The sequence below is a fragment of the Ranitomeya imitator genome, chromosome 2 (assembly GCF_032444005.1).
Source record: "Ranitomeya imitator isolate aRanImi1 chromosome 2, aRanImi1.pri, whole genome shotgun sequence".
Lineage (NCBI taxonomy): Eukaryota > Metazoa > Chordata > Amphibia > Anura > Dendrobatidae > Ranitomeya > Ranitomeya imitator.
The window spans coordinates 329,789,416-329,810,809 of NC_091283.1; the positions used below are offsets into that span (position 1 = coordinate 329,789,416).

Here is a 21,394-nt window from a genome sequence, read left to right on the forward strand (position 1 = left end):
GCCCTTGGTGTAGTTGTCACCTTCAGAGTTTCCCATCTGGTCTATGCATTTTTAATTATATTGTGTGTATTCAATAAAGATGTTTTTTGATAATGATCCCTCTTAGTGCAGTATTTCTATATAGGTTTATCTGGTATAATTGCATGGGATTTCTGTTATAGTAATCCCCTGTATAGGCACAGGTGTATTGTTCCAACACGCTGTGTATTGCGTATCTACATTTGCTTATACTCCAGCCATAAGCAACGTGTCTCAATTTTATTACTTCAGGAGACTCACTTTAAGACTGGGGTGACTCCTGACTGTACATCCCTTTACTATCCGAAATGGTTTCATAGTACGAACCCCCATGCTAAGCCCAAGGGAGTATCTATAGGCTTTCACAAGTCCTTCCTCCCGGAAGTCCTTGACTCGATGATTGATCCAGAGGGGAGATTTATTTTCTTAAAACTGATTTGGGGGGGGGTCTCGTGAGCTCACTTTGGCAAATGTCTATTTTCCTAACCAGGACCAGCAGAAATTGGGCTACTCGTGCAAAAAGCTCCTGGAGAATTTTGCAGGCAACTTGCCGATTGTCTTGGGAGGTGACCTCAATCTTCCAATGAACCCCTCAATTGACGTGTTATCGGGTAAGTCCTCTTATCCTCTGTCTACTATCAAAAAGATAAGAAAGCAGATGAGTGATTTACGTCTGGTTGATGTGTGGAGGGCTCTCCATCCAGATACAAGAGACTATAGCTTCTATTCACAGGCACATTCCATCTACAGCAGAATCGATTTATTTTTTTGTATCCCACTCCCTGCTGGATTCGGGGGTGGGGGCGGAGGTGGGGGTCGATGTTGAGGTCCGACCACGCACCTATTTATTTTTCAATAAAATTGGACACCTCAGTTAAACCTGGATTCTCTTTGCGCCTAAGTGAGAACTTATTGCGAGATCCGTTATGTGCCTCAGAGGTGAAACGACCTATAGAACGTTTTGTGGCGGATCATGCATTGGACTCCACGTCTCCTGCGATAAAATGGGAGGCTCTGAAGAGTGTTTTGAGGGGTGTCCTTATCTCACACGGTGCCCGCCTCAAGAGGATCCGCATAGCAGAAATAGCTGATCTCTCTTCGAAAATCTCTAAACTCAACATAAACAAGACCTTTCCCCAGTTACCCTGTCAGATTTATCCATGGCCAGACAAAAATTACTCACAATCCTGGACCAGAAGTCCCGGTGTCTTAGAGAGAAAATTAGGAGCTGTTTCTATCACTTAGGAAACAAGAGCGGCAAGTTCTTAGCAAGGGCCCTACGCCCAAGAGGTCCGCAGACTTTCATCCCATTCATAAAAACCGCTAAGGGTAAGGTAGCACATAGTACACGGGATATATTATCCAGCTTTCATGACTACTATAACTCCCTATATAATATAAAAGGTCACTTTAGGGATCTCCCAACTCACTTGCTCCATGATAAAATCAAATCTTACATTCAATCAAATAGGTTGTCCGCGGTCTCGGAGGAGTGCCTGGTGGGTCTGGAGGAAGACTTCTCATTAGAGGAGGTCACCTCAGTAATTGGAGACCTGAAGTCAGGTAAAAGTACTGGCCCTGACGGTTATTCAGCGGGGTTTTATAAGCAATTTTCGGACCTTTTGGGCCCTCCATTTCTGGCCGCATGTAATTTTGTCGCCTCAGGGGGGTCGTTTCCCCCACAGGCTTTAGCCGCCCATATAACAATTATTCCAAAATCAGATAAGGATCCCACCATGTGTAGCAGTTATCGTCCCATTTCACTCATTAATATAGATGTCAAAATCTATGCCAAAATGATCGCTAAAATATTAAGTGGTCTTTTGCCTCATTTGATTAATCAAGATCAGGTAGGATTCGTCCCGGGAAGAGAGGCTAGGGACAACACTATTAGATCCATTTCGTTAATAGACAGAGCAAACAGGACAGGGGACCCTATGTGTTTGCTATCAATTGATGCCGAAAAGGCTTTCGATAGGGTGGGCTGGGATTTTATGTATCAAACACTAGAGGGTATTGGATTAAAGCGGAAAATGCTGAGGAGCATTATGGCTCTCTACGAGTCCCCATCTGCACAAATCAAAGTTAATGGCTCCCTAACGGACCCCCTCCACATTCGAAATGGTACAAGACGGGCTGCCCTCTATCACCCCTGTTGTATATACTAACCATGGAACACTTGGCCAATGCGATTCGCAATAATATATCAATTAAAGGGGTGCAGATCTCTTCAGAAGAACACAAGTTGGCTCTATTTGCTGATGATGTACTCATGTATATCACCTCGCCTTTAACCACTATACCCAATGTTTTATTGGAGCTGCATCGCTTTGGCCAATTGAGCAATTTTAAAATTAACTCACACAAATCGGAAATGCTAAATATCTTTATCCCCTGCATTAGTCTCTCAGTTAAGATCCTTCCCTTTTAAATGGCGCCCTAATTCCCTCAGATATTTGGGTATAGCTCTGACTGTCAAGACGTCACAGCTGTACGAAACTAACCATAAAATGGCCCTCCGTAAAGCTGAGCTTGATCTGGAGAGATGGAATAAATTGCACTTGTCCTGGCTTGGTAGGATCAATACAATAAAAATGGATCTATTGCCACATCTTCTCTATTTCTTTCAGACCATCCCTATTGTTCTGCCTGCTTCCTTCTTCTCCAGACTCAAATCAGCAATTACAAGATGTATTTGGTCGGGCAAGCGCCCTCGCCTATCATACTAACTATTAAGCAGACCTAAACAAGAGGGAGGCCTGAGTCTGCCTGACTTCTTGCTCTATAACCATGCCTCCATCGGAACCTGCTTACTAGATTTATATCATACTAAACTTAAAAAAAAAAAGTGGGTGGACTTAGAGACAAAGATTTCAGTGGTCAATCCCAGAGTTAACATCTGGCAGGGGGGGGAGGGGTGCAGGGGTTCAGTGGGGGGAGCCTTCCCTTTCTTACTAGAAACCTGATCCTTTTTGTCAAACGCAATAATCTAAAGCTTAATATGTCATCTATACCAGGTCCCTTGACCCCGATCTCTGACAATCCGGATTTCCCTGCGGGCCTGGATAAAACCATATTCCTTCATAAGCATACGGATAGCCATCCAATAGTTTATGATTACATTACCCCTTCATCTGTAAAACCTTTGCACTCCCTCTTCAAGGGATCAGAAATCCCACTTGGGGTATGGCTACTTTATGAACAAATCATAAGCTATGTTCTCAGGGTATCCAAACAGGTCGACCTATTCCGACCGCTTACTTCTTTCGAGTCAGCGTGTCTGGGTGGGGACCCTCCATCGCACACAGTATCACTCTTGTATAAAATGTTCCAGGGACCCCAGATATCTACTTTAGATCCTCCTGCTTTCTTTCAGAAATGGGAAATCGACTTGAATAAATCGTTAATATCAGATGACAGGAATAAGAGCCTTCTCTATACACTTAGATCCTCACTATGTGCGGACTATCAAGAGAGAGGTTATAGACTTTTGGCCCGGTGGTATAGATGCCCAGACAACATCCATTCTATGTTTCCAAATACCCCAGACACGTGCTGGAGATGTTGGAAGGAGAAGGGATCGTACACACAAATCTGGTGGTCTTGCCCATCCATTAAAGATTTCTGGGAGGATGTTTTTGACCTTCACAATAAGCTATCTCTGCACTAAACCTGACCCACAATAGAGGTGGCCCTGCTATCTATTTGTGAGCTTTCCATAGCTAAATTTAAGAAAGGCCTCCTTAGACATTTCTTGACAGCTGCACATAATTTAATACCTCGCTACTGGAAGCAGACGAATACCCCCTCAAGATCCGAGCTTGTGGCAGAACTGAACCACCTCTTTAGAATGGAGCAACTGGTTGGTCAGGACACCGGGACTTTGGACAAGGTCCTAAACATATGGGCCCCTTGGATAATGTTTAGGGAGACCGCAGGTCTGACCGTATGGCTCAGTGGAGTCTCTGACTCAAATCATTAATTTTTTCGGACATGACCCCTTGGGCTGTGAATTAATATGCATTAATATTGACTCCAGGTTGAGTTGGATGGGACAGCGGAGACCGGTTCCCCCCCTCATTGTCCCCCCTCTTGTCTCTTCTTTTCTCTGTCTCTCCCCACTTTCTTCTCTTTGTCCGTTAATTGTTGTATTGGTTATAAAGGTGTTATGGCTATGATTAGGAATTAATTTGGATAACCTACTCCGTCAATATATCTGAGCCTGGTTGTTAATCTGGGTTCCGGAGATATAGATCCACACTATGACTATAAACATATTTCATCGCCATTGCTAACCACCTAATACATGGTTGAGGGGTGGGTGTCCTTGGGTGCCCACTCTAGAATTAACACACTGATTTATGGTTCTCTTTAAAGTGCTACTAGAATAACCCCTTTTCCATAAGAAGACAACGGAGTCATAGTATGGGATTATAGGGTAATGTTTATTGCATTTTCTTTTAGTTACAGTGTTAATAATCCAAATGTCATTTCAAGTTGTATCAATTTGCTATTATCTTACTCCAATGGTTTTTGTAAAAGTGACTTCATTTAATAAACTTGATTTACACATATATATATAACTAGATGGTGGCCCAATTCTAACACATCGGGTATTCTAGAATATGCATGTCCACGCAGTGTATTGCCCAGCCACGCAGTGTATTGCCCAGCCACGCAGTGTATTGCCCAGCGAGGTCTGTCACAGTTTAAAAAATAAACATATACTCACCTTTCCAAGGGCCCCTTGTAGTCCACGGCAGCTTCCAGTCCCAGGGTTGGTAAGAGCGCAGGACCTGTGATGACGTCGCGGTCACATGACCGTGACGTCATGGCAGGTACTTCTCGCGCAGGGCCTGTGATGACGTCGTGGTCACATGACCGTGACGTCATGGCAGGTGCTTCTCGCGCAGGGCTTGTGATGACGTCGCGGTCACATGACCGTGACGTCATGGCAGGTCCTTCTCCCATACCATCTTTGCCACCGGAACCTGCAACGGAAGATGGCGCACGGCGCGAGCGACTACGGAGGGTGAGTATAGCAGGTTTTTTATTTTTAACATTACATTTTTTACTATTGATGCCGCATAGGCAGCGTCAATAGTAAAAAGTTGGGGACACACAGGGTTAATAGCGGCGGTAACGGAGTGCGTTACCCGCGGCATAACGCGGTCCGTTACCGCCGGCATTAACCCTGTGTTAGCGGTGACCGGAGAGGAGTATGCGGGCGACAGGCACTGACTGCAGGAGTAAGGAGCGGCCATTTTCTTCCGGACTGTGCCCGTCACTGATTGGTCGCGGCAGCCATGACAGGCAGCTGGCGAGACCAATCAGCGAATGAATAACCGTGACAGACAGACAGAAGGACCCCTTAGACTATGTAATTGTCTAAGGGGTACTTCCGTCTGTCTGTAAGGGAAATCCCACGTTGCTGATTGGTCGCGGCCGCCAGGCACAGTCCGGCCGAGAATTAGTTCCTCCCTACTTCCGTCCAGTCAGTGCACGGCGCCCGCTCCATACTCCCCTCCATTCAGCGCTCACACAGGGTTAATGGCAGCGTTAATGGACCGCGTTATGCCGCGGGTAACGCACTCCATTAACGCTGCTATTAACCTTGTGTGACCAACTTTTTACTATTGATGCTGCCTATGCATCACTTCACTGGACGCCGGAGGGTGAGTATATAACTATTTTTTATTTTAATTATTTTTTTTAACATGGATATGGTGCGCACACTGCTATATACTGCGTGGGCTGTGTTATATACTGCGTGGGCTGTGTTTATATACTGCGTGGGCTGTGTTATATACTATGTGGCTGCTATATGTACGTACGTACGTATTCTAGAATACCCGATGCATTAGAATCGGGCCACCATCTAGTCTTTTATAAAAGCCTCAAACTTCTGTGTGTGAATATGACCTGAGATCAAACGTGGTAGAAGATTACAGAGCGGGGAAGACGGGAAACATTCATATAGATGGCCGGTGGTGATGGAGTCAGTGACGGTATCTGGACAAATGTTTTTAGAGCCGTAGTAGAAGATGAAGATGTCATCCTCATCATGAAGTAGTTATTTCTCCTGTCACGTGTAATGAATATCTCCTGCAGTATTGCTAATGGCCGATTCCAATGTCGGTAAATGGGACGAGAATTAGCGTTATGGAAGATGAGTCTATGAGAAACTTATTCAGCTGCCGACTCCGAGGAAGAAACTGCTTGTTGTCTGTGGCCTAAAATATTTTATTTAGTTTTATTAGTAGATGTAAAGAAGAAAACTAAATACTGTAAAATAATAAATTTCTTCATATGTTTCCCTTATTATCTCTAGTAATTGTATTACACAGGATTTTTATGATGTTACATCGGCTCATCTTCTTCTCATTCAGGTCTCTACAATATCGGGTCTTCTGTGATGATCTTGTGTATATAAGATAATTTTTCTGAATTGCCCATCAAAGATGAATATGGATGGAGACAAGATGGCGGAGAGGATATTACACCTCACCCTAGAGATCCTCTTCCTGCTTACTGGAGAGGTGAGAGATTCTGATGACGTCACATTACATCATTCTTATCTATGGGAATAACAGATGGACAGAACTGGAAGGGTGAGGACTCTGGAAATGTCTGTAGTGAGATTTATTAATGTGTCTCTCCATTACCAGGATTACACAGTAGTGAAGAAGACCTCTAGTGATCGCTGTCAGGACCCTGTGTCTGAGGAATGGGTAAGAACCCTGAGCCCAATCACAGGGCCTCCATCTCACCCCCTGATACATGAGAACATCAATGACCAGAAGATCCTAGAACTCGCCTACAAGATGATTGAGCTGCTGACTGGAGAGGTGACACTGCTGGGAATGCTGGGACATTATACAGTAACAATATGAAGGGATCGGGGGGATGACTGTATCATTGTATGTGTCAGGTTCCTATAAGGTGTCAGGATGTCGCCATCTATTTCTCCATGGAGGAGTGGGAGTATTTAGAAGGACAAAAAGGTCAGTACAAGGACATCATGACCGAGGTTCCCCAGCCCCTCACATCACCAGGTAATAGACAGGACTAAATACACACGACCTATAATTATCTGTATGTAGTAAAGAATGAATTTAGTCCTTGTATGTGTTTCCTTCAGATCTATCCAGTAAGAGGACAACACCAGAGAGATGTCCCCGTCTTCTTCCACAGTACTGTAAACAAGAAGATCCCAATGTTGCTCAGGATCATCAGGTAGATGGAGAGAAGGTGTCATGAGTGACATCTCCCCTATGATGTGTACACGGCTGTGAAGGTCTTGTGCTCAGTCTTGTTTTATCCACCAGTATTATATGTTTTATATTTGTGTAATGAGAATGGTGGAGATGGTAGGATTAGAGCTGATCATAGATGTGACTTCTCCATCTGTCTGTGACTTTTGCAATATTTGTCAAGATTCCTTGATAGGGCGTTGATCCAGGGAACTAGTCTGATTTCCGTATGTGGAGTCGGGAAGGAATTTTTTTCCCCAAGGTGGAGCTTACACTTTGCCACATGGGTTTTTTTTGCCTTCCTCTGGATCAACATGTTAGGGCAGGCTATGGGTTGAACTAGATGGACTTAAAGTCTTCCTTCAACCTTAATAACTGTGTAACTGTGTTTCAGGGTGAAGATCTGACCCATATTAATACTACAGAGACATATGTGAGGGGTGATGAGTGGTGTAAAGAGGAGACTCCTACATATGACTACCCAGGTGAGTAGTAACCACTAAATGCAGAGAAGTCACGATTCTTCTCAGTCACCAGCTATGGCTGCTTTATCGGTGGTGTAGTCTGGCCATATCACAATCATGTGATCACCCTTTATTCAGTCGCCACGACAGCACCACGAGAGAGAGGGAATCCGCCCTTCAGGGACAGGAAGCCTACTGACATAAAAGGGCAGCACCTCTCTCCCACATCAGTTGGTATCCTGACAGGGGAACCTCTTCAGACATGCCTTATGAAGAAGGTCGACGAAACGAAGATAACCCAGTCCTGACGATTCAGGTAGCGGGGGTCCCTTACCTCGGTCTGTCCAGGACGCCGGAAGCACCACACGGCAGGGGAACTGCTGGTGTCGGTATCAGCAGAGAGGGGCAGCTTTTATCTAAATGCTTGCCTCTTAAGTGATCCGTCGCCGTCAGGTACCAGGTGAGTATATGGGGTCTTCTGCCGTGGCCGCACCCGGGGGTCCTCCCGGGGTCTGTCCGCGGCCTGGTGGTGATGTGCGAGTCGGCCGGGCGGCGCTGGCTTCCTCAACTGCGCGTCGGCACGCTCACTGCTGTCGCGACCGGAAGGGGCGTGTCTGGATGACGCGTCTGGCGGCACGGCCTGATGACGCGGCGGGGCATGCACAGTGGGACCACGCCAGCCGATGACGTCGCTATCTCATCCTCGCCGGATCCTGGTACCCAGCGATTATGCGGTGGGGGGTAAGTTTGCAGATGGGCCTTCGGGGGGGGGGGGGGTCGGAGGTATGTTTACGGTCGGTCCAGGGCGCAGCCCCGGGAGAGGCACTCCAACATTTAATCATGGTACTGGGCAGATCACCTGGAGCCTGCTGACCCCCATCAGGGGTCGGTACCTTGGAGGTATTTAATGAGGAGTCTGACGACTGCTGAGTACTTCTGATTCATTGTAATGATGGAGTCGCTGGAGCAGGGAGCACCACTGCCTGACAAGCAGCAGCAGCAGATTCAGCCCAGTGAGGAGCCTCGAATTATATCCCAGCGGCAATCTAGTGGCAGTAGTCTCACTGGTGGAGGCAAGGATATCCAAAAATCAAGGCAGAGCAAGTCCTCAATCCGTAAAACATCGCCGGCTAGGACGGACCCCCCCACTGATTACGGTACCAATCACTGCACGTTTGGGTAAATGATCTGTGTGAAAGTTCACTTAGTGATTTCCTGTTACTCCTTATATTCCCTCTCTCCTTGTTAGGTTTTGGCGGAACATTTTTTCCCCTAACATGGGGAGTGCGCCGAATGTGGGGAACCACTCCCAGAAGGGGATGACAGAAAGCTATGTAAACCCTGCATGCAACGCTTAATTGAGGAAGAAGCCCCTGACCTTACTTCCACTCTAAGGGATATGGTTAGACAGGAAGTTAAAGGTTCTATTAAATCCATGTCCAAGAAAACGGATGTCAGGAGAAGCAAACATATTAGGTCCCCAATTTCGGATTTGGGTGAACTGAGCTCTGATTCATTTCAGTCATCCTCTTCATCTATACAGACCGAGTCCGGTCACTCCTGCTTGCCGCTAGACAGAGTAAACCATCTTGTTAAAGCAGTAAGCACAATGGGGATTGAGGAGACCCAGACAGAATGCTCCATGCAGGACATTATGTTTAAAGGCCTAGATCAAAAATCCTGAAGGTCTTTTCCGGTGGTGGATAAGATAAATACATTGATTACAAAGGAGTGGAAATAACCCGAAAGGAACGGTTCACTTCCACTGGCATTTAAGAGGAGATATCCATTCGAGGAAGAAGCTTCATCCTCATGGGACAAGGCTCCAAAACTAGACGCAGCAGTGGCCAAGGCGTGTAAAAGGATCTCTCTTCCATTTGAAGATCTAGGAAATCTAAAAGATCCACTAGATAGGAAAGCTGACGTTTTCCTGAAAGGGGCTTGGGAAACATGAGCAGGATCCCTAAGACCAGCGATTGCAGCCACTTGCAAGGCACGGTCATTGATGGTGTGGCTTGACCGCTTAGAGGATCAACTCAAGAATAAGGCTCCCAGGAATGAGATCCTATAATTCAGGAGGCAGCAGCTTTTCTGACGCGTCAGCAGATTCTGTTAAATTAGCTGCCAGATCTTCATCACTTTGTAACGCAGCCCGTAGAGCTCTATGGATTAAATGTTGGCCAGGAGATTTGCAAGCCAGATCAAAACTGTGTAGTATTCCATGTGAAGGGGCACATTTATTTGGACTAGTTCTTGATGAACTATTAGAAAAGGCGGGCGATAATAAGAAACGGTTCCCTTACCTAGGAAGACCCTCTTATAGACGGGATTAAAATAAAGGATGGTTTAGCCGCAGAAGTTCGAATAGAGAAAGAGACCCAGATATGATAATAATAGAAGGAAAGGTAGAGGATATATGTTTAATACCTCTCGGGATTATAAAAAACCTCAATGACTGCTGGACCAGGTAGGGGGTAGGCTTTCAGCCTTCTATCCTGCCTGGTTACAAACTTCCAACAGTCCATGGATTCTCAGTGTTATTGAAACTGGCCTAAAGTTTGAGTTCCAAAGGATTCCTCATGATACATTTACTTTAACACCCATCCGTTCTTCTGCAGAACAAATGGCACTAGAGTCGGAAGTTCAGGAACTTCACAAAAAAGGGGTTCTGATCAAAGTGCCCGCGGTAGAAAGAGGTAAAGGGTTCTACTCCCCTCTCTTTCTTGTCAAAAAACCTGATGGATCTTTTCGTACCATCATTAATTTGAAAGGCCTGAATAAATTTTTGCTGGTCCTGTCTTTTAAAATGGAATCTGTAAAGACTGCAATAAAACTTCTCTTTAACAATTGCTTTATGTTTGTCCTAGATCTATTATCACGTGCCGATACACTTAGATCACCAACAGTTCCTTAGGGTGGCAGATTCACTAAATGGCTCAGGACAGCACTTACAATATCGTGCACTACCCTTCGGAGTCACGGTTGCACCCCGGGTTTTTACTAAAGTCATGGTAGAAGTTATGGCACACCTTCAAGAACAGGACATATTAATAGTTCCCTACCTAGATGACTTATTCATTGTGGGACATTCAGAGTCACATTGCAAAAACCAATTGGAGAATGTGTGTTACACAAATTGGGATGGATTATTAATTTCAAAAAATCTCGTCTACAACCTTTAAAAGTTCAAGAGTTTCTGGGTCTTACCATAGACTCCAGTCGGCAGGAGTGTCGTCTGCCGGATTCAAAAGTGGATGGTATCCAGCGACTAGCGACCAGAATGATTAATAATCCATCAGTCTCTGTAAGAGGGGCGATGTCACTATTGGGTTCACTCACATCATGTATTCCGGCGGTTCTCTGGGCTCAATATCATACCAGAACACTACAGTGGGAACTTTTACAAAATTCCCTTCGCCTGAAAGCTCATCTTATCAGTAAATTTTCATTGTCCGTTGAATCTATTTAAATATTACATTGGTGGACACACGTACCAAATTTACGTAGGAGGGTTCCCTGGACAAATCATATAACTCGGATAATAACTACAGATGCTAGCCCCAGGGGATGGGGGGAGGCACATATGGAAAGTAGTTGGGTATCTAAGCCGCAACCAAGTCAGACAGGGAGATTGGACACTAAACTCATCCATCTTCAATCAGATCATACAATTGTGGGGTTGTCCAGATATAGATCTCTTTGCCAACCGAGGAAACAGAAAGCTACATTGATTCTGCTCCTTAAACCCCAGAGACAATCCGTATGCAGTAGATGCTCTTCTAATCCCATGGCACTTCAATCTCACCTCTGCGTTTCCCCCTCTAAACTTAATCCCAATAGTTCTGAGGAAAATACAGGAAGACTGAGTCCGAATAATCCTGATAGCCCCGTTCTGGCCCAGAAGGTCCATTTCTCAGCCATGGATTCTTCCAGAAATATCAAATCTCTCCCAGGGCCCAATCCTCCATCCACGAGTGGCCAATTTACATCTAGCGGCGTCGAATTTGAAAGGTTGTTACTAATGGGGAGGAGTTTTTCGCGGGACCTGGTAAATACATTAGTCAAAAGTAGGAAAATCTCTACAACAAACATTTACCTGAGGATTTAGAGACAATTCTTATCAGTTTCAGAAACGCGGATTGATCAGGAACCCTGTATTAACCAAATTTTAGAATTCCTGCAAAATGGATTAGATATGGGCCTAGCTACAAGTACGCTTAGGGTTCAAGTATTGGCTCTAGGTGCACTATACAATAGAAATTTGGCCAGCAATCATTGGATAGTCAGATTCTTCAAGGCAGTTACGAGATCTAGACCAATCATTTAAACAAAAAGTAGTTCCATGGGACCTAAATCTTTTTCTCTCTGCTTTAACGCAAGCTCTATTTGAGCCTATTGATGATGCCCCGATTAAAATTCTATCCCTGTAAACAGCTCTCTTAGTTGCGCTTACCTCTGCGAGAAGGATTAGTGATATACAAGCTTTGTCCAGACAGCCTCCGTACATGCAGTTTAGGGAAGATAGTTATTGTGAGACCTGATCCTCTTTATCTTCCAAAGGTAGCCTCAAAATTTCATAGGTTACAAGAGGTTGTCCTTCCCTCATTTTGTACCTACCAACTAATCCCACATAATTATGTGAGAGAAGAAGAGATCCCAAATCATTATTAAAACCAATGTTTATTAATAAATATTAAAAATAACATGATGAAAAAGCAAACAATACCGTAGGGGACACCACCATACACAGATATCTATACCTATACATACAATGTGATATATAGTAAATATTAGCAAGTAACTCCACTGAGAAACAAATCAATCTGGACACAATTCCAAATGGTAATGTCCTCAAAAAGGCAGTTATTCATCACATAGTCATATAATATAGTCAGCATATGCAGCCCAAACAATACATTACTAACCTATAAAAAGGTAATCATAATCGGCACAATGGCCTCTGTTTATATAGGCAAATAATGCTGATGAAGGTATGCAACTCGAAACAACCTGCTAGAGTAGACCAGTGTGGAAGCCAAATATCATACAATGTAGTGAAAGGGTATGTTACCTTGTGCTTATGGTGTCCCCTCACCCCGACGCACGTTTCCCGTCCTGCTTCTTTCTGTTTTTTTGCGCCGAAATGTTGATGATTTAAACACATCTGTATTCATATGGGTCTATTATCCAAAATTGTGGATTTTCTTGTTTCAGCACAACAAAACGTTAGATAAATTTCTACCATTTTGATCTATTGACTTTTTACTCCAGAGCACCCATTCAACAGTGAGCACCCCGTTTCTTGACTGTAAATGCCAAATACATTGATTGTAAATGTGGTTTGAGCACACTGTAAGACTCAGAAGCGAGGGGGAAATTTGACTTTGGGAGAGCGTATTTTGCTGGATTGGTTTATGGAAGCCATGTTGCTTTTCAAGAGCCTTTGAGCCACTAACAATGAAGAAACCTCTGTTTTTCCTTTGACAGATGATGGACCTGAGTGGGGACTTGTTTTTGTAAGATGAGTAGAACTTTTTATTGGTAGTATATATATATATATATATATATATATATATATATATATATATATATATATATTTTTTTTTAGTTTTGTTTCTACAAACGTTGCTTGTTGGCTTTTTATACCATATTTGGAGGCAGAATGAACAAACAGTTGAACACCACGCTCTACTGGTTCATCCTATGAGGTTTTCTATTAGACTGAGAACTGTCATTTTCTTGGTGAATAATTCAAATTTCTCTTTCCCCCATGATGGCACCATGAAGAGAGAGGGATCCGCCCTCAGGGACAGGAAACCTACAGGTGGAAAAGACGGTACCTATCTCCCACATCAGTTCAGTTTCCTGTCCCTGATGGGGAACGTACAGCATACCTTATTGACTAGTTGTCGTGGGATGCCGGGGGCTCCATCTGACCGATCTAGGCAGCGGGGAGCCCTGCCTCAGGCATGATGGTCTTCTTCTCTCCCCGAAGTGCCACGGTTCCAGGGTCGGAGGGCCGTGTGCGAGGGGGAGAGGCAGTGAAGCAGGATCCCGTCTGCCGCTCCCTGTGGATTCCTACAGCCATTAGTAGGTGGCGGCGGTCACCTGGTGTTACATCGCTGGTCCACCTGTGGCCCAGGAGAGGAGGATGGTGGTGGCGGCTGCCTACAGGGAAGCGCCGCTACTAGTTGGGGCATCGGCAGCTGCTTCCAACGCTCCCTCCTGGAGGCCACACGTTGCAGACGTGAGGCGCGTGCGCCAGCCGCAGGGCATCTCTGGGAAATCCAGAGTGCGCATCCGATGCTCGGTTTCACTATGAGTGACCAGGAGCAACCGGTAGAGCAAACTCTGCAGTCCCTCCAAATAAGCACCGGCAGCAACAGCACCACCATCTGCAGCGGTGACAGCAACAAGGAGATGTCTCTTCTCAGCATCGCAGTTCGGGATCCCAGCGCAGCAGAGGCCCCGGTGGATCCGAAAGGCCATCAGCGGTTCGAGTTGTCGTCACCTTCATGAAAGTTCATCTTCTAAATAGGGTTTGTTGTGTCTTCTTAGAGAAAGAAATGTGCAGCAAAATCCAAGCACAGACTATGAGCAATCTGCTCTATAGAGCTGCCCACAACGTGGGTGAAAATGCTCTGTACTACATGTATAGAACATACCATATGTGAAGAGTCCCTGAGATTCGCATCTGACTTAAAAGAACTGATCAAAAACCAGGTGGAAGATGCGATTAAAGGTATTAAAAGTTCAAAAAGAAGCGCAAATCCAGACATAGATCCCCGGAATCGAGTACCAGTGAGGAAGACAGCGACTGTTGCAGTAGCTCACTCTCTTCACCCTCATCTTCTTCGTCCTCGGTGGGGGGGTTGCAATTGCTTCCCTATTGAAGAAACTGATGCCTTAGTAAAAGCTGTTAGAACAACAATGGGGCTGGTAGAGTCCCGGCCCAAAAGAACGGCGCAGGACTTTATGTTTAGCGGACTAGAGCCGAGGAAATGAAGAGCGTTCTTATTAAATGAGAAAATACAATCCCTAATAAAAAAGGAATGGAAAAGTTCAGACAAAGCCCTCCTGACCCCAAAGAGAAAATACCCCTTTGACGACCCAGTTTGTTCTTTCTGGGGATAAGGCTCCAAAAAATTTGCCTTGCCTTTTGAGGTCATGTGGACCCTGAAAGACCCCCTGGACAAAAAGGCTGAAATATTCTTGAAAGGCGCTTGGGAGACTGCCGGGGAGGGGATTAAAATCAGTCATAGCTGCCACATGCACCGCCAGAACGCTAATGGTGTGGTTAGACCACTTAGTCACAACTAAAAGATAAATCCCAGAGAGAATCAGTTTTGGACTCGGTCTCAATAATGAAAGGAGCAGCTGGGTTCCTGTCAGATGCCTCTATAGACTCAGTTAGGTTAGCGTCAAGGGTCGCTTCCATTTCAAACACGGCGAGAAGGGCTTTATGGCTCAAATGCTGGCCTGACCTACAAACAAAAACCAAACTATGCTCCATTCCCTGCGAAGGAGAACTCTTATTTGGGCCAACCCTAGACGACATTCTTGATAAAGCAGGGGATAAGAAAAAGCTTTCCTGGGGTTTCCCAACCAGTTCTATAGACGGCCCTTTCGGAGTAGGAGATTCATACGTAGAAAGCCCCCTAATGGTCAAAAGGAGGGATGGGAGGATAAAAGATTTTGAGGGAAAGGGTTCATGTTCAACAAACCCGAAAACAAAAAACCACCCCAATGAAGGTGGGCCCCAGGTGGGAGGGAGATTGGCCTACTTTCTTCCAGCCTGGGAAAAAATATCAGGGATCTTAAATATAATAAGAACAGGTCTAAAGCTGAAGTTCCATACTATCGCTTCCCGTCACTTTGTCATAACCCCTCAAAGGAAGGTAGAAGCCGAGCAACTAGGACTCCAAAAAGAAATACAGAATCTATTAGCAAAAAATGTCCTGCAAGAATTCCCAGTCTGGGAGAAAGGCATGGGATTTTACTCCCCTCTATTTTTTCAGATAAAACTGGATGGAACTTACAGGACAATAATAAATTTGAAAAAACTAAACAAATATCTAGTGACTCAACAATTCAAAACAGAGACAATAAAGACATGTTTGAGCGCTTTATCCGTCTTGTTTCATGACTCATCGATTTTAAACGATGCATATTACCATGTGCCAATCCACTTCGATCATCAGAAATTCCTCAGGTTGGCAGTAATGATGCAAGGGGAGTTAAAACATTACCAATTCAGAGCCCTCCCCTTTGGCCTAGCCATAGCCTCGAGGGTGTTTACGAAACTAATGGTGGAGGTCATGGCTCACATAAGAGAGCAAAATATTCTGATAGTTCCATATCTGGATGACCTCCTGGTGGTTGGCGAATCCTCTCACCATTGCAGTCAACAGCTGGACAAAGTGATGACATCCCTGGCAAACCTAGGATGGCTGTTAAACCTAGCAAAGTCCAGGATCATTCCAACTCAAATGCAGCAGTACCTAGGAATAATGATAGACTCATAGACTCAAACAGGCAAAGCAATGTCCATACTAGGATCAATAACAGCCTGTATTCCAGCGGTCCGATGGGCCCAAAGTCATACTAGAGGCAGAGTCTCGTTTAAAGGGAGATTTAGAAAAGCACTTAAAAATCTCATCAAAAACAATACGTTCCCTAGCTTGGTGGGTGAATCCAGACAAACTAGTCAGGGGTGTCCCATGGTTGTGGCCAATATCTACAACACTAACCACAGACGCAAGCCCCTGGGCTGGGGGGGTGCATCTGGACAGACAAATTGCTCAAGGTCCTTGGTCAGAAGAGCAGAAAATTGGTTCTTCAAACAGGATATTTCACCGCCAGGAGTTCTTTTATATCAGTCACTTTCTGGACTCTCTTCAATCCCATCATGTAAGGGTGTTCTGAGACAACAGGGTGGTGGTGGCATATTTGAATCACCAGGGGGGCACCAGGTCTCGGGCATTGATGGACGTAACAAAATCCATCCTGCTGTTAGCAGAGACCAATCTAGCTTCATTATCAGCTCTTCACATCAAAGGCACGGAAAATCAAGCCGCAGATATTTTTAAGTCGAACACAGCTGAGGCAGGGGGAGTGGGAACTAAACCAGGATGTATTCAACTACATAGTAGAGCTTTGGGGTTTCACACACATTAGTTGTTAAGAAGTGCCTGGTCCAATATCTGTCAGCCACGAGGGACTGTAGAGAGGGATAGTTCTCTTTTTGTTTGCTTTCAGGGTCCAAATAAAGGACATAAAGCATTAAAGGCCACACTGGCGAGAAGGATAAGAGACGCTATCATCCTTTTGTATTCCTCGTGTAATGAAGCCATTCCAGAGGGGGTTAGAGCTTATTCGACCAGATCGGTGGCGACCTCATGGGCAGAGAGAGCCGGAGCCTCAATTGAGCAGATATGTAGAGCAGCTACTTGGTCTTCTCCCTCTACTCTCTTTAATCATTACCGACTAGATCTGACCTCTTCTTCAGACCTCACCTTTTGCAGAAGGGTTCTGGAGGCCGTGGTTCCCCCCCCCCCCCCTAATGTACATTCTATGAAATTCTCTCCGTGGTACCGTCATTGGGGGAAAGAGAAAATCTTAGTTACTTACCGATAACGGTATTTCTCTGATCCTATGATGGCACCCGTACATTCCCTCCATTCACGTGTGGGTGTGCACACTAGGATTATTTATTAATGTTTAGTCACGCGGTGCCTCTAGTAAGTCTGAATTAAAATATTTGTTTGGCTTAACCATTTAAGTTCAGCTGAAGTTCTGTTTAATGCTCTGTAAACCAAATGATGTGAGAGAAAGGTACCGCCTTTTTTACCTTTTGGCTTCCTGTCACTGAGGGCGGATCCCTCTCTCTCCGTGGTGCCGTCATGGGATCAGAGAAATACAGTTATTGGTAAGTAACTACGATTGTTTTTACATAACTTGCCATTTTTATTTACAGTTTAAATAGAAATGTTCAAAAATATTAAGTTTGAGGATATTTAACTGAAAAATAATTGGTTTTATTTTTTGCAGATGACTGTACCAAGAGATCAGAGGGACAGCTGACATCTTCTTCAATTTTTAAATCAGATAATCTTGAGATCCCACACGATGCAATTGAAGTGAATGCAATTACTCCAGATATACCATCATCCCTTCACAGCATCTGTCTGTCATCTGATCCTTTGAAACAGGTCCTGTCTTCTGATTCATTACCGACTACTAAGGAAAATCAAATTAGTAAAATAAGCATTAAAAAACGAACTGCTCCTAAATCAAAGAAGCCATTTTCACCTTCAGAATATGGAAATAGCTTTCCCCTTGAAAAGACTTTTCTTAAACATCAAACAATTCACACAGCTGAGAACAGATTTACTTGTTCCAAGTGTGGGAAATGTTTTAACCAGAAATCAGATTTTGTTATACACCACAGAACTCACACAGGGGAGAAATCTTTTTCCTGTTCCGAATGTGGGAAATGTTTTAACAAGAAATCAGATTTGCATAAGCACCAGAGAATTCACACAGGGGAGATGCCTTTTTCCTGTTGCGAATGTGGGAAATGTTTTAACAAGAAATCACATTTTGTTATACACCACAGAACTCACACAGGGGAGAAGCCTTTTTCCTGTTCCGAATGTGGGAAATGTTTTAACCAGAAATCAGATTTGCGTAAGCACCAGAGAATTCACACAGGGGAGATGCCTTTTTCCTGTTCCGAATGTGGGAAATGTTTTAACAAGAAATCAGATTTTGTTATACACCACAGAACTCACACAGGGGAGAAGCCTTTTTCCTGTTCCGAATGTGGGAAATGTTTTAACCAGAAATCAGATTTGCGTAAGCACCAGAGAATTCACACAGGGGAGAAGCCTTTTTCCTGTTCCGAATGTGGGAAATGTTTTAACCAGAAATCAGATTTGCGTCAGCACCAGAGAATTCACACAGGGGAGATGCCTTTTTCCTGTTCCGAATGTGGGAAATGTTTTAACAAGAAATCAGATTTTGTTACACACCACAGAACTCACACAGGGGAGAAGCCTTTTTCCTGTTCAGAATGTGGAAAATGTTTTAACCAGAAAGCTCATCTTGATTGCCACCAGAGAACTCACACAGGGGAGAAGCCTTTTTCCTGTTCAGAATGTGGGAAATGTTTTAACCAGAAAGCTCATCTTGATTGCCACCAGAGAACTCACACAGGGGAGAAGCCTTTTTCCTGTTCAGAATGTGGGAAATTTTTTAACCAGAAATCAGGTTTGCGTAGGCACCAGAGAATTCACACAGGGCAGAAGCCTTTTTCCTGTTCCGAATGTGGGAAATGTTTTAACCATAAATCAGATTTGCTTAAATGCCAGAGAATTCACTCTGGGGAGAAGCTTTTTTCATGTTCTTAATGTGGGAAATCTTTTAAACTGAAAAGGTATTTTCTTAAATGGGTTGTTATCATGTTTGGCCTTGTTAAAATATCAAAAAAATCATATTCACCTTCCATGTCAGTGCTGTTCCAGCGGTATCAGCAATCATGTTCCTGGGGCTCTATTAGGTTGCTACATAGCACGAGCCCTGTGCTCAATCAGCCCGAGCTTCACTGTCCCTGCCCTGAGACATATTGAACATCAACTGGAAGCCAGGGCTGCGACTTCTCTTTGACTTCCTCTTATTGTTCTATCTTTGTCTGAAGGTGAGAACAGTGAAGCCAGCGCTAATTGGACACAGGGCTCGTTTGACATAATAACCTGAGCCCCCAAAACGCAAGTGCTGACACTGCTGGATCCGTGCCAGCATGGGAGGTTTATACAAGTTTTTTTATTTTAACAGGACCAAAGATGAGGAATTAGAAGTCAAAATCACACACAGAGGAGTAAACATTATCATACCTAGAGTGTGAAATATGAATTACTGGAAAAATCGTATTTTGTTGACCATCAGAAATAACTCTGAGAAACAATATACGTTATTGAAAAATTGTACAAGAACTTATAACAGCCAGACGTATTATTGATTGAGAACGGGAAATTACTTTAGAACTTGTCATATTACTTGGACTATAAGACACACTTTTCCATTACGTCCCTCCAGACAGCACCACAGACGTAGTCCTTCCTTGACCTGTATCGGGACAGGATTGCAGAGAGGTTAAAAGGCCCCTCCCTTCGCCACTCGCCAGTGTTTTTTCCTGTCCCTACAGGGAATGTTTTTTTGAGAGGTTGCTCCTAGAGTGAAGATAGTCCGTACAATGTCCACAGGCTAAAGGGGATCTCGGCCTTCCTTTCCTCAAGCAGTGGCTGACACCTCTCTGTATATGAGGTCCCTCAGCCATCAGTCAAGCGGTCCTTGGTTGACACATCTCTGAGAGAAGTCCAACAGACAGCCTGTGCATCATTGGCAGTAATGCAGCATTCCTGATGTGACACAGCTTCCCTCCATGGTGGGCTCTTAGCATTACCTGCTTCCCCTGTTTTTCTAGCGGTTGTGGAGCCAGCACAGGTAAGTGCACTGTGGAATGTTGTGTTGACAGCATTAGCCCAGAGGCTTAGGCCATCAACACAACATTCCACAGTGCAACCTACTTTTCTCTAGCTATAGAGTAGGGTTCCTGGCTCCATGGCAGGCTGGGCGTATAAATATCACAGAGAGATAGCCTTTTAGGCCTTTATTTTTTACCCCGGCTGAGCCCAGATTGGATAGTCTGTCCTGGCTGTGTTAAAAAAAAAAAAAAATTTTGACACATATATAAACATAGATAATGTCTGGACTAATCACTCATATAGAGGCTCTCTGTGTCTAACATCAGTAAAACAGGAATGATTATCCACATTTCCCTTTTAGCGATTCTAATGAGAAGCCTGACGATGGTAATGGCAGGGGATGTTACCTGCCAGACTGCTTATTTCCTTAGTTTCCACAATATCCAGCCCTTACTTGAGGCCTAGACATCTAAGGATTTGGAATAGACATGATCTATTGGATGAGTAATGTACATGCATCCCAATGCTCTGCCTATTATCCATGTACTAACTGTTATTGGTTTGATCTTCCAGCAGTCCAGGGTCTGTCCTGCAGGTTTCCTTGTAATATGGTAAGCTGGTCTGTAACCAAGGTTTAATCTGAGCCCAGGAGGACTGATGAAGGAACAGTCCTGTGTTATTAAGTACATGCAGCCGATATTGGTCTGTACAGTCCTCATTGTGTTGTGGCGATGGCTATCACCATACTTTTGCTGGGCAGTAAGGTTTTTTTAGGCCTATTCTGTTGCTGCAGTGTTTATAAGTACCGTATTTTGTGTCTTATAGTCCGAATGCAGGCTTACTGGGGGGTTGCGGCAGTGGTGTAGCAGTGTCCCTTCCTCAGGGTACTGGCAGGGGCAGAAGTGTGGCGATGCTGAACCTCGGTGTCAGCGGTGAGCAGTGCGTAGTGCATCATTGGTCTCCCTGGGGCCATCTTCCTGAAGTCGTGTGCCACCGGAGGCCGCGCGTGCGCGGATTGAGATATTGGCCGACCTCTCGTTCTCCATTTTCCTGAAGCTATGGGCTTCAGGAAAATGGCCCTCGGAGGCCGCACATGTGCATATTGAAATCTCGATGGCCCTTGGCTTCAGGAAAATGGCTGCCGGAGGCCGTACGAGCGCAGATTGAGATTTCG

General features: G+C 44.6%; 1 protein-coding gene across 1 annotated transcript; it reads left to right on the forward strand.

Moving 5' to 3' along the window:
• The first annotated feature begins 6,445 nt into the window (after nucleotides 1-6,445).
• Nucleotides 6,446-19,268, forward strand: LOC138663561 (oocyte zinc finger protein XlCOF22-like). Its single transcript, XM_069749806.1, has 6 exons — nucleotides 6,446-6,557; nucleotides 6,687-6,866; nucleotides 6,950-7,073; nucleotides 7,160-7,254; nucleotides 7,666-7,756; nucleotides 17,786-19,268. Exons 1-6 carry the CDS (start codon nucleotides 6,480-6,482, stop codon nucleotides 19,144-19,146), a joined length of 1,929 nt encoding a protein of 642 aa, XP_069605907.1. The 5' UTR covers nucleotides 6,446-6,479; the 3' UTR covers nucleotides 19,147-19,268.
• The last annotated feature ends 2,126 nt before the right edge of the window (nucleotides 19,269-21,394 follow it).